General features: G+C 40.2%; 1 protein-coding gene across 4 annotated transcripts in view; it reads left to right on the forward strand.

The window, feature by feature from the left end:
• Window positions 1-258: 258 nt before the first annotated feature.
• Window positions 259-14,486, forward strand: part of MED14 (mediator complex subunit 14) — a 68,150-nt gene continuing 53,922 nt past the window's right edge. For 2 of the 4 annotated variants that reach the window (XM_057717838.1, XM_057717839.1), the window contains exons 1-3: window positions 260-905; window positions 4,941-4,967; window positions 9,317-9,422. In XM_057717838.1, the coding sequence (XP_057573821.1) occupies window positions 691-905; window positions 4,941-4,967; window positions 9,317-9,422 (348 nt within the window). In that variant the 5' untranslated portion in view covers window positions 260-690. Of the gene's footprint in view, window positions 906-4,940; window positions 4,968-5,288; window positions 5,432-9,316; window positions 9,423-14,486 lie in introns of those variants that run through there. The other 2 variants (XM_057717837.1, XM_057717840.1) reach the window with 2 other exon arrangements.

Consider the following 14,486-nt stretch of genomic DNA (forward strand, 5'->3'; position numbering starts at 1 on the left):
CCACAAGTCACGAATACTTAGGATGGAGTGGCCTCCCCGGCCATGTTGCACTCACCACCGGAGCGCTGATCGACACCTCAGCGCAAACCGGAGCTTTTGAAACCCGGGAGGGCAGCGAGGACAAGGGCGGGGTAAATGCTGACATCCGCGGTGACGACAGCGGCTCCGCCCTCACACTCACTTCCGGCCCTGGCCCGCCGCTTCCGCTCTTCCCGCCTGCGCGCGGGGCCCGCCCCACTCCCACGCGCCACCAGCGCCCCCCCGCAATGTCCCCGCGCCCGACAGCGGGGAGAAAAGTCACAAGTTGCTGTCGGAAGTCCCCCTTTGGCTCCCCTTCCGTTCTCTCTAACGACTTCCGCTTCGGGCCATCAACATGGACGCTGCAGCTATCTGGCCGAGCGGCCTCTGATCGGTTGCGGGATCGCAGCTTCTGCGGTGACCGCCCCGCTTCCCCGCCCTCCCCGCCTCCCCCCTCCCCTCGCTCCTGTCCCTGGAGCCGGCGGGCTTGTCGCTACATGGGGGCGGGCCTCCGTGGCCGGCGCACGGCTTCCTGTTCAGAAGCAGCCCGGCGGTAGTAGGCGGCGGCGGCGACTCCGCCCGCGCCCACTTCGGCGCGGCGATCGAGCGCCGGGGAGGGAGGCTCCAGGGCTGCATCTTGTGCCGCTGCGCCAAGCCCGGTCCTGCGTCGCCATGGCCCCAGTGCAGCTGGAGAACCACCAGCTGGTCCCGCCCGGAGGCGGCGGCGGGGGCAGCGGCGGCCCGGCGTCAGCCCCGGCGCCTCCTCCTCCCGGAGCCGCCGTGGCGGCGGCCGCTGCGGCCGCGGCTAGCCCTGGCTACCGGCTGAGCACCCTGATCGAATTTCTGCTGCACCGGGCCTACTCGGAGCTCATGGTGCTGACGGACCTGTAAGTGCCGCGAAATCCACGCCTGCTCCCCAGCCCCCTCTTCCCGCCCAACCGGCTGAGAGGTTCTCACCTCCTTCTCCTCGAAAGGCTGCTTAGTCTAGAATTTCTGAACTCTTGGGGCCCAGCGGAGGTGGAGGAGAAGCTTTGCATTTGGGGTCTTTCTGGAGATGAAGCGGCGGAGACTTGTGAATTATGCACGCTGTTAGGCTCCTGAAAAGCCCGTCTTTGGAATTTTTGCTCGATTTGCTAGCTGAACCCTATTGATTTCTTGGTTGGAAGCTTTTTAGCCCAGACCCCAAGATTAGGGTTTAGGAATACATACTATTCGAGCTTTTTAAAAAAAAAAAAAATCCCAAAGATGAGAAATTGTTTTACAGCCTCTTACGGTACATTTTAAACGTAGGGTGTAATTGCTTCTGACAGAGTTGGAACTCGGGAGATGTATATAAAATAATGCAAAATTTTGGATTCCAAGTTTGTTCTTCTGGAGCATTTGAGACTGAAGTTTTCACGCATTTAGTGTAACTAAAGAATTTTTTGGTAACTAGCGTGGTGTTATTCTCTCTTGGGGGTATGAAGGGAGTTTATAAATCACCAAGTTACCAGTGAAATGCCTTGGGACATGATTAGGGTGTTAATCCCTTCAGAATAGGAGCAGAATATATTGTAATGATTTTCAGGTGTGTGAAGAAAAGACACTAATATTTAGGCGTATATATACTTGAATTACTGTTTTATGTTTTAAAATTCAGGTTCAGCAAAAGTAAGAATTACTAGCTTTCATCTAGATTCATTTTTATCTTTTATCAATTGGCAGGCTCCACATCGGTGTATTCAATTGAAATACATTAGTATGTAGGCATTAGGCTATGAAGTGTCACAGTAATTTGTTGCTAGAGACTTAAAATATATTTTTGCAGATGACTGAAAGAATTAGAATAGATTTGACTTATTCCTGTAAAACATCATTCTGAGAGTTTTGATTTAGTGTACTTTATTGAATGGGACAGAAAGAAGCCTTCCCCTATCTAATGAGAAACTTAAATAGCTGTCATGATTAGGGATTACTGTGGTAATGTACTTCTCCCCACCGTTTATTGTTGGATTTCATAAGAATTTGAATATCCATGAGAAAAGTACCATGTACCCGTCCTATGTATAGCTATGGGAAAATGTTGAAAACCGCTGTTATCAGTGGTTTGTAATTTGTATAATTTGTGTTTCCATAGGGCATTTGTAGAAATTCTTTGAATTGTTTTGTTCTTACTGTTTTAGCACTTAGTTATGAAAAGAGCAACATTGACTTTATTGCTGTAGAATTAGTATATAGTTTTATATTTTATCTTGCACCCATTATATGATGATGAGTCCCGTACTTATCTCTCCAGCACAGACCTCTCCAGTGAGCTGCAGACTCTATATTCAGGTGCCTACATTTAAGTACCAAATGGGCATTTCAGTGGACCAAGTCCAGAACCAAACTCCTGATTCCATGTGATCTGCCCCAAACTTTCCTGTCTCACTAAATAATACCTCCATTCTTCCTCTTGATGCTTAGGCCAGGAACTGTGGAGCAATTCTTGGCTCCTCTTTCTTCCAGCTGCACACTCAGTACGTTAGCAAGTACTCTGCCCCTTCAACCTATCCTTCTTACTCGCTGCTTTCTTTTTCTACAGCACTTATTGTTAGTTTATTGTCTGTCTCCTCTCCACTGGAAGCTCTATGAGGACAGGGATTTTGAGTTGTTTGCTACTTTCCCCAGGGCTTAGGACAATAACTGGCACATAGTCAGGGCAAGTGTCATTGTAGATCATGGAGAATTTAAGGGGAAAATTCACTGTTGCTCTTGATACATAGGTATGCAAAATAACTTTTTTCTCTTGATTTGTGGTAACCAAAATTGGTTTAGGAATATACCTTGGAAGTTCCTAAATCATGTATTTTTCCTTGTCCCGGGTAGAAACTGTCAGAATTAATGTATTAATGTAAAACCAGTGTTCAAGGTATACTTTATGAGTCTTATTTCTGCCACATTTGATGCTTGTCTGTGGACTATTGAAAGTAAAAAAGGTGGTTTGTTTTTGGCCCCAGATTTCTATTTTTTTCCTTTTGTTTGTTTATTTCCCCCTCCTCTTCCCCCACTCATGTACATGCTCTCATCCTAGAGTTTACATTCTGCCATGATTTTTTAGAGACTTGGGTTCTACTTTTTTTAAAACCTCTTTTAATTAAAATCAGAAAATGCTAGGATCTCAGTCATGTAAACTTGTCTTTAAACACTTTGGTGTAAATAAGGTTTCTGTGGACTTACTTCTTCCAAAGATTTGCACTTTAGGGTTTTTGCCCCAAGTGGTGGATTTGTCATCCATAAAGGAATTTTGAATAGATCAGGAGGAACTGGGGGGAAAGGGATGCAGGCAGCAAAGCCTATCCTTTGTCCCTGACATGACACCACCTCTGGCAAGAGATGGTCCTTTTAGGGTCTCTGGGACGGGGGGAAGAGCTAGAACAATGATTCCTGTTCTTTCTACCCCCAGAGGCTCTACTGTTCTGTTTTAGTCTCTCTCACATACACACAAGCAACCATGGTTCTCATTCTCTCCCTCTCTTGAGGACAAGGGAGGTTTCTCAAGCAGTGTTTTCCAGATCTTTCACAGGTATAGGAACTTGCCAGTAGCTGCTTTTACTTGCAGTCTTATAATAAGGCCTTAATTTTTGCTTCATACTCTGATCTGCTGGTCCTTCTAGCTGTTACCTAGTTTCTTTTATCACTTGGATCATAAATTGAGCTTCCATCTCACTGTCTACCCTAAGAATTGTAGGTAACTATAAGTCAGAGCTCATTTTAATAGTTTCCCTTCCTTCTACCTCGAATCTCTGGGGGTGGTTTTAGCTTTTCTGCACCTGTGGCGTGTCGTTGGGAGAAGAGGGTCTAAGCAGCTCAGTGGTGTATTCTTTCAAGAGCCGAGTGGATGTAGGGGAGGCTTTAGAGTTCAGGCTGTTGAATCTTGGCCCATGGGATAGAGGTTTACAGAATGTGGCGATTCAGGAAGCAGATCAGGACCTTTCTAAGCATCGGTGGATGTGAGAATGTTAAGTGGTATAACTTATCGGGGAAAATGGTGACATTGGTTGCTGGCTATCAATACTGGAGAAGTAGCAAAAAAGAGATCAAAATCTTACTGGAGCTGTTTAAAAGTAATCATTTGCATCTAACCAAGCGGCATCATAATTACCGTACAGCCCTGGGTGGATGCTGGCCCTTTGGCATGCCTAGCTTCCAGTTTCACCCACCATAACAAAACATGGAGGGATTAGTGTTTGGAAACAGGGTTCCATTGAATGTAGGGAGGCCGGCAACTAAGTAGTACCTTGCATCCATGACCATTTTGGTCTTAAAAGAATATTTTCTCTGACTCTGTGATGTAGTGTGCTAGTGTAAGACTTGGGCTTTTTATTTTTTTATTTTTTTTTTATTTTTATTTTTTGGGGGGTACACCAGGTTCAATCATCTGTTTTTATACATATATCCCCGTATTCCCTCCCTTCCTTGACTCCGCCCCCACCCTCCCCACCCCAGTCCTCTAAGGCATCTTCCATCCTCGAGTTGGACTCCCTTTGTTATACAACAACTTCCCACTTACTATTTTACAGTTGGTAGTATATATATGTCTGTGCTACTCTCTCGCTTCTTCTCAGTTTCCCCTTCACCCCCCGCCCCCTCCCATACCTCGAGTTCTCCAGTCCATTCTCTGTATCTGCATGACTTGGGCTTTTTAAATGAGGTACATGCAGTATCTTTTGAAGCACTTTGAATGGAGAGAAATGTTCCTTTGTTAGTTTTTCCTTTGCAGCTATATTGCTGGAAACTCATAAAATAAAAAGGAGTAGGGAGCCACACAAGCCTGTAGTGGCTATTTATCTAGTTTTTCTGAAGTACTAAGGTATTTAATAGAGTCAAAGTAAAGACCATTATCACATTTTGATGGTGTGCATATATTTAGTCAGTTTCTTTCTTTTTTTTTTTCTTCTTAGACTGCCAAGAAAATCTGATGTGGAAAGGTGAGTATGAAAAAAAACCCTAAATCTGTGTCTGTGTTGATATATCTATGAGAGAGTGTGTGTGTGTGGGGGTGGGGGGGTCGGGGGGTCGGGGGGGGGAGGGTCGGGAGGTATGTGCAGGTGTGGGTGGTAGGGTTGTGGACCGGGAACCTAGGCCCAGAGAGCCCAGGGTGACTTTTCACACCATTTGTTTAAGGAGCCCTGGGAAGTGTCATTTCCTCATCCTTGACAATTCTTGGTATGAGGCCAGCTTTGGACCTTCTCTTCTGGAAACCTTTATTGAATCACTGACCAGGTCAAGTGCCTGAGGCGATAGGAAAATGTAGAAGATACAGAGCTAAATGGAGAAAGCTGAGGAAGAGACTGACTTCAGAAAGCTGGCTGCTAATTTATCATTTGCTACAATGATGCTATTAGATATCTTTGGAGAGTGGACATTTGCCTACTGCTGTTGCTGTTTCATAGTTAAGAGATTTTGGATTCATTTGGAGTTTCCGGCTTAAAACCGGCAACTAAATGCTTTCTGTGTTTCACTAAATGCTACTATGTTTCTATAGTTGAAAGTCTATTATGTTTCACTAAATGCTGCAATGTTTCTGTAGTCCAAAGGAACAAGATACATTAAAGTTACAAAGAAATCAGGTGGTAGAGATTTAAACTGTGGCTACAGTATAGGCTACTTGACTATCTTTGGAACTGCTTATGCTCTTTGGTTGATCTTTTTTAAAATACCAAGTCACGGGTGGATTTTTTTTTTAAACATAATAAATTTATTTTAGTCACTTCCCATATGATTTGCCTTCAGTCATTGCCATACTTCCACTGCATGTTTGAAAATGTCTCTTTAAAAATTTAACACAATCCTCCACATAGCACAAAGTACAGTGTTATTTCCTAGATATATATAATGAACTTCTGTTTAGTTACTATTTCTTGAGCTTATGTGCCACTGGACATTAAAGTGTTTTTTTTATATAAACTACTGTTAAGACAGTACTCTGTATTTTATAGCCTAAATAAATATATAAATTTACATGAAGGGGCTTCCTAGGTGGCGCAGTGGTTGAGAATCCACCTGCCAATGCAGGGGACACCAGTCCGATCCCTGCTCCAGGAAGATCCCACATGCCGCGGAGCAACTAAGTCTGTGCGCCACAACTATTGAGCCTGTGCTTTAGAGCCTGTGAGCCACAACTATTGAGCCCATGTGCTGCAACTACTGAAGCCCACGCGCCTAGAGCCCGTGCTCTGCAACAAGAGAAGCCACGGCAATGAGGAGCCCGCGCACCACAACGAAGAGTAGCCCCACTCACCTCAGCTAAAAGAAGAAAGCCCGCACACAGCAAAAAAGACCCAACACAGCCAATAGAATTAAATAAATAAATAAATAAATAAATTTTAAAAAAATTTACATGAAGAATGTCACACTTATTATGAAATTTCATCTAATTGATTTTGGTTCACCATTAATATGGTGATAATCTTTTTTTTTTTAAACTCTTTATTGGAATTTATTTGCTTTACACTCTTGTACCGTCTCTGAGGTACACCAAAGTGAATCAGCTGCATCTACACACATATCCCCATATCCCCTCCCTCCCGTGACTCCCCCCACCCTCCCCGTCCTGGCCCTCCAAGACATCTCCCATGAAGTTGATCTCCTTTTGTTATACAGCAACTTGCCACTAGCTATCTATTTTACAGCTGGTAGTGTAAATATGTCTATGCTACTCTCTCACTTTGTCCCAGCTTCCCCTTCGCCCCTCACCCCAGCCCCATGTCCTCAAGTCCATTCTCTACTTCTGTATCTCCAGTCTTGCCTGTCACTGGGTTCATCAGTACCATTTCTTCAGATTCCATATATATGTGTTAGCATACAGTATTTGTTTTTCTCTTTCTGGCTTACTTCACTCTGTGTGACAGACCCTAGGTCTGTCCACCTCATGACATATAGTTCAATTTCATTCCTTTTTATGGCTGAGTAATATTCCATTGTATATATGTGCCACTTCTTCTTTATCCATTCATCTGTTGATGGGCATCTAGGTTGTTTCCATGTCTTGGCTATTGTCAATAGTGCTGCAATGATCATTATGCTACTTGTTTCTTTTTGGATCATGGTTTTCTCAGGGTATATGCCCAGTAGTGGGATTACTGGGTCATATGGTAGTTCTATTTTTAGTTTTTTAAGGAACCTCCAAACTGTTTTCCATAGTGGCTGTACCAGCTTACAATCCCACCAACAGTGCAGGAGAGTTCCCTTTTCTCCACACCTTCTCCAACATTTATTGTCTCTAGATTTTTTGATGGTGGCCATTCTGACCGGTATGAGGTGATACCTCATTGTGGCTTTGACCTGCATTTCTCTAATAATTAGTGATGTTGAGCATCTTTTCATGTGTTTGTTGGCCTTCTGTATGTCTTCTTTGGAGAAATGTCTATTTAGGTCTCCTGCCCATGTGTGGATTGGGTTAATGGCTTTTTTGGTATTAAGCTGTATGAGCTGCTTGTATATTTTGGAGACTAATCCTTTGTCTGTTGCTTCGTTGGCAAGTATTTTCTCCCATTCTGAGGGTTGTCTTCTTGTCTTGTTTATGGATTCTTTCGCTGTGCAAAAGCTTTTAAGTCTCATGAGGTCCCATTTGTTTATTCTTGATTTTATTTCCATGATTCTAGGAGGTGGGTCCAAAAGGATCTTACTAGGGTGGATTTTAGCATTTATCAGTGACTGCAATCCACCCCCACCCCCAATGACCTTTCTGATAGAATTAGACATAGATCGAAAAGATAGAGGTGGAAGAGATGATTGAAGGATACCTGTACTATGGTTTGGCTAGTCTGTTTTAAAGGAAGGAAATGAAAATCAGGATTTGTTCTGTCCACTCTGGGGTGGGAAGGGAAACTGGGCCTTGCAAAAACCAACTCATGCTGCCTATCACTTGAGACAGCATGGTGTCAAGGAAAAAACATGTGAAAATAGTTTACAAAGGGGGATGTCTCCTTTACAGCAGAGGATCTCATCTGGCAAACAGAGTTAATAATATACAGATACGTTTGCTCTGTGAGAGGAGAAGAGACCTCACATCCTGTGTAAGCCGTTGATGAGTGAGAATGACAGCACTGAGGCTCCTAGCACTGAGGTGACTGCCAGATCTTAGTGTACATTTAACATTTCTGCTGTGCTCCAGGCTTGCTTGTGATGCTCTCTGCTTGTTTTATCTCTAAGGATCCTTCACAGACACTGGCAAAGAGACATAATTGTATCCGTGTCCTTGATTCTTCTCTTTCTGCTACCGATAATCATATTGCAGGCTGAAACTTAAGGAAGCCTTTCAGGTTGTTTGTGGACTACATATGTTCTCAATAGGAGCTAGACTCTGTGGTCTTCAGTTAGGATTATGCTTCAGCAGAAACTTTCATTTTTGTGCATTGCGTCATGGTGTTGCTGTTGGTGAGATGCAGAGATGTGGGTTGGATCTATCTGTCATTGAACAGCTGTAGTAAGATTAATATGTCAGTGTCCACTTGGAGGGAGGTTAGTGTCTTGCTGGAGCCTGTCATCAGTCCTGGCCTGTTGAATATTTTTTTGTCTTAAGGTAAACCATGAAAGGTATGATTACCAGTTTTGTAGCTGACATGAAGTTGAGAGGTCTAGCTAGCATGTGATTGACAACGTAAAGCTTTTAAGGTTTTATGAGAAGATGATAAAAATACTGATTAGTATTGGGAGAAAAAGCATTGTAGCAGGTATAGCATAGAAATAGATATGGACAGACCTTCTAGCTTTTATTTTTAGTACTTTGTCATTGAAATTAGTTTGGTAAAGAGTTGTGTAGTCAAGCTCTCTATTGTTTTATAAATCATGCTTTTGCAAGATGGGAAATGGGCCCTAGCTTTTGTAGAAATAATACAATTTCAAGCTTTGGTAAAGAGCTATTTCACTTCCTTTCTCTTACCAAAAAGGTTACTAATTCATAACTCATAATTTCAATTTCAAACCATAATTTGGTCCCCTTTGTGATCCAGTTAACGTCTATATGATAATTTTATGTTTGTGAATTTAGTATATTTTAGTAAACAACTGTTATTCCAGTACAAAATTAATTTTAAAATATTCATTGCTTAAGCATTCTGTTGGATTTATTACTCTGAGGTGGAAAATGAGGCATATGCAGGTGGTATACAAAATGTGACAATAATTCATGTTTAGATAAATATTTTAGGTGGTTCATTTCATTGTAATGGTTGTAAACAAAGACTGATTCATGTTTTAGCTCACGTGAAATAAACTGTGAAATACTCCTTCAAATATGTTCGTTCATTAAGAGTTGTTTTGTTTTATTTTAAAGGAAAATAGAGATAGTGCAGTTTGCTAGCCGGACACGCCAACTCTTTGTTCGATTATTAGCTTTAGTAAAATGGGCTAATAATGCTGGCAAAGTGGAAAAATGTGCGGTGAGTTAAACTTTTGACTTTATTTTATATAAAATAACTTTTTGAAATGTTAACTTGTGATAGACATAGTTTCTAATTTTAGCTCTAATTTATATCTGCTGATATGCTTTGGGATATATTACTTATGTGAGTAATCATATTTCTGTATGATAATGTGTAGTATATATCTGTAGAAACTTAGTATTTGTTTCTGGACACCTAATCAGAAAAAAGAGTAGGCCATATCTGGAGACATCATTATGCTAGGAGACATTAAATATGAGACTGGATCTAAAGGGAGAAAATGGTTAGCTTACATTTTTATGCTTCCTTAGAGTTTGCAAAGTATTCCCTAAATTTTGCCTGTGGATTTCTTGACAACCCTTTGAGGATGGCAGAGTCAGTATTCTCTTCTTATTTTACAGATGAGGAAATAAGGTTCCTAGAAGTTAAATGGCTTCTTCAAGGCCACAGAGCTGATGATAGCATTTATCTGTCCCTTTGTCTATTCATCTATTCATTCTCCAACCCTTTATTGAGCACAGGGCATAAGACATGCTCGATGGAGCCTTCAATAAGGCATAGTCCCTGCCCTCAGGAAGCTCATGGTCTTTTGACTATTGAGTCATTCTTTTGAATTCAAAAGAGTGACCTGTAGTGAAGTGTACCAAAGATGCTAAAACATGCCCCCCACCCCTCTGCAAAAGTTTTAAGCTATGTTCAGGAAGTGTTAAGGAGGAAAAACATCAGTAGGGATCTTGTGTTAGCCTGTCAAGCTCATAACTTGGGGAGGATGATGTGGTGTTAACAGATGAGACCCAAAATGAGGCGAAGGGAGTTCATATTGGAAAGGGTAGAGTAATTATAATAAAATGAATACAATCTTAAAATAATGAGAGCATTTATTTATCCACCACAGTTTATTTTTTGCATCCTGAAAAGCTAAGTTGAAAGATTTTTATAGTAACTTTTTATCTGTAAATCTATGGGAGTTTGCATATTCCATAAAATTTCCCTTCAGAAAGAAATCTACAGCACAGTTGTGTTTCTGCATATGATTTTCTGACATCTCTTCTGGATTTTAGCCCAGTGCATTTGCTGTCCTCAGTTTCACTAGGTCCCTTATCATTAGACAGAAAGCTTATGTGAAAACTGCTAAAGTGTAAGGAAAGAAGAGGTTATGAAGAAGTTGTGAATTTAAAATTCTAGAATAATATATTTTTTGAAAGTTAAAAGAAGACACATTTCTAGCCACAGATCTTTTGTCCCTAGGAGTAAGCTGATATCATCCTTCTATATAACATTGATCAAAAGGGGAGGATGTTTTGTACCTTATATTGAATTTTCTTTATGGGGGAAAAAGTCCTTTTATTCATGTCGTATGTTGATTTGCTTGGTAAATTAAAGTTTGTAGACAGAAAGTCTTTTGTACACTGTAAAGCATCATTCAAAGGATAGTTTTTATTATAAATATTAATAAACAGGCTTATTCCAAGCTTATTTATGAGAAAGTTTACAATTCACTTCCTTGTTTTGGAAATTTGGGCCTCAAGTCTAATGAATCTATTTTGGCTGAAATGAAGAAGCATAGTATAGTATTTCTGAAAAGCCTAAGGTTTCTTTTCAATAATTAGTTAATTTGGGGTAATCTTTTCATAAAGATATTCAAACTTTCAGTGAAGAGTTAGGTATTACTGAAGTATATAAAATCCAAGTGTTCAGTTTTTCAAATCTAGTGTTAAATCCCTAATTATACCATGGATGTTTAAATTAGCTGTTTGATACTACTGAGCTGTATGTCAGTAAAATAATATCAAGCAAAATCCAAAACTCTTGGTTTTTATATTGCATCATATTGTATTTATCTTTCATTAATTTATAGTATTTTCCTATTAGTTTTTTGAATTGGCTGTTCCAGTAAGTCACATTCTCCATAAGGTCTCATATTGAACTTTACACATATAGTTTTGGTGTTTTTGTTTTGTGAATGTAGATACAGATGTGTTTTTGTCAGGGATAAAGTCCATCAGCTGGAGAATTAGAGGATTATTCATGTTTTGACACTTGTGTTCTCAACCTAATGATTATTTAACTAGACTCATTAGAGGTTCTTAATAGATAATGATCTTTAGCCATGCCAGACATATTAAGTGTTTAGCTAAGTGTATAAATACACAGTTTATAGAACTCTGACTAATGGTAAAGCAGTCTGGATAATGTTTTAGCTAAGAAAAAGAAAAAATATCTCTTTCCTCTGAGCTTTTTTAAAACCAACTTTGAGATATAATTCACATACCATACAATTTACCCATTTAAAGTATACAGTTCTGGGAATTCCTTGGTGGTCCAGTGGCTGGGACTCTGCCCTTCCACTGCAGGGAACCCCTGGTCGGGGAACTAAGATCCCGCATGCCGCGTGGTATGGCCAAATAATAATAACAATAATAATAATAATAATAATAATAATAATAAAATTGTACAATTGAGTGGTTTTTAGTATATTCATGGATATGTGCAGCCATCACCACAGTCAGTTTTAGAAAATTTTCAGCTGCTACATAGCACAAGGAGATCAACTTGGTGATGCTTGGTGATGACCTAGAGGGATGGGATAGGGAGGCTCAAGAGAGAGGGGATATAGGGACATATGTATAAATACAGCCGATTCACTTTGTTGTACAGCGGAAACTGGCACAACAGTATCAAGTAATTATACTCCAATAAAGATGTGAAGAAAAATTTTAGAACATTTTCATCACCTCAAAAAGAAAATCATTACCCTTTAACTGTCACCCCCAAGTACCCCCCAGCCCTAAGCAACCTCTGCTGTCTCTATAAATATACCTATTCTGAATATTTCATATAAATGGAATCATAATATGTGGTCTTTTGTGACCGGCTTCTTTCATTTAGCATGTTTTCAAGGGTCATCCATGTTGTACCATGTATCAGTTACTTCATTTTTATAGCTGAATTATATGAATATACTACATTTTGTTTATCCATTCATCAGTTAATGAACTTTTAGGTTGTTCCCAGTTTTTGGCTATTGTGAGTAATGTTGCTACAAACATTCATATACAAGTTTCTGTGTGGGCATGTGTTTTCATTTCTCTTGGGTGTATTCCTAGCAGTGGAATGGCTGCATCATACGGTAACTGTATATTTAATAATCATTTGAGGAACTGCCAGACTGTTTTCCAAAATGGCTATACCATTTTACATTCCCACCAGCGATGTAAGAGGGTTCCAGTTTGCTCCATGCCAGCACTTGTTATTGTCTGACATTTTGATTCTAGCCATCCTGGTAGGTGTGAAGTGGCACCTCACTGTGTGTTTTGCTTGCATTTCTCTGATGACTAGTGATGTTGAATATCTTTTCACGTGCTTTTGGCCATTTATATATTTTCCTTAGAGAAGCGTCTGTTTGGTGCTCAGTTAAATTTTAAAGGACATTATTATTAATCATATCAACAGCTGGCATGTGAGTATTTAAAAATTAAAAAAAAGAACATGATAATCATTAGGGTTGATGCACATCTTCCTAGAGGGAAATCTTTAATATTCTTTGGCCTAAGCATTTTAACAGTGTCCTGAGTGAATGGAGACTTAGGGCGACCTAAATCTGAGTAAAAACCTATACAGAAGTTGAGAGAAGCTGGATTCAAAATGGTTTTAAATATGTTAAAATCAGAGTATAGTTATGCTTTAGGTTCAGGACGGGAAAGGGGACCTTGCTTGATAGAGATTCACACACAGAAGATCAAGGCCTTTTAGTTAACTTCAGGCTTGCTGCATGTTAGCAGTGTTGTGGCTGCTGATAAGAAGTTAGTGTTGGTGGTGTTAATAGAATTCCATTTTACTTGTCATGGAAGGTAGCACTTCTGCGGGGCTATGCTGGTCTAACTGAAGAGTTAGAAAAAACATTTTGGTTCCAGCTTCTCTGATTATTGACTATCTTTGAGCAAGTGTCTAAATCTCAGCCTCAGTTTTCTCATCTGTAAGATGATAGTAATTATCTTGTTTTGTCTATTTCCTAGAGTTGTGAAAATCAATGTGTGGGAATACTGAGAAAATGTAGGGCATTGTGTGTGCATGGTGTGCTGTTAATTCTGGATACCATATTTTCAGTTGACTACTGATAAACTGGAGCATTTCTAGGCAGTGGAACAGGGGTGGTGAGTCAGGAGTTTGGAGATGTGAAGACTAATTGAAGTGACTTGGAATGTTCAGCTTGAAGATATTGTGGGCCTCCTCTGTTTGAAGGACATGAGAGACTTTAAGTATTGTTCCAGAAAGGAAGTAGTTTTCAGCTTCATAATGAGCTCTACTAGTTTAGGCACACTTGTGAAATGCATTGAGTAGAGAACTGATGGAAAGGATTTCTGTATTGGGCGTGAACTTGGCCTAGATCTCATAATGGGCAGTGTTTACTGAATGTTTTATACTTTCTAGGGACTGTTCTAAAGGTTTCAAATGCATAAACTCTTAATCTTCAGAGCAACCTTGTGAGAGGGAGGAAATCGTCTCCATTGTGTATTGAAAAAAACTGAGGTACAGAGGGATTAAGTAACTTGCCCAAGGTTATAGAGCGAGTAAATTGCAGAATTAAAATTGAAACCAAGGCAGTCTGGGTCCAAGAGTCCGTGCTTTTGTATCTTCTTTATTACCAATCAACTCTAGAAGTCTGTAAGAGAAAAAGCATTTTATTCTATTTATTTTTCCTAACTTGTCACATGTATGTGTAATGTTAAAAATGGAGAAATGAATTGGGAAAGCTTTTATTTAAATTGCTAGAAAATTACTGGTTTTTAAAAATATTTCTTCTTGGGCTTCCTAGGTGGCGCAGTGGTTAAGAATCCGCCTGCCAATGCAGAGGACATGGGTTCGATCCCTGCTCCAGGAAGATCCCACATGCCACGGAGCAACTAAGCCCGTGTGCCAAAAAAAAAAATTTCTTCTTTCCTCAAATTTACTGGAAATTTTTTTGATGAAATATTCTGAAATATGGAAAAGCTATGTTAATTCTTCTCAAAGTTTACTTTGGAATCAATAAATGATATTTGAGGTGAAATGTGGCTAGTT

Source organism: Hippopotamus amphibius, chromosome X, assembly GCF_030028045.1.
Source record: "Hippopotamus amphibius kiboko isolate mHipAmp2 chromosome X, mHipAmp2.hap2, whole genome shotgun sequence".
Lineage (NCBI taxonomy): Eukaryota > Metazoa > Chordata > Mammalia > Artiodactyla > Hippopotamidae > Hippopotamus > Hippopotamus amphibius.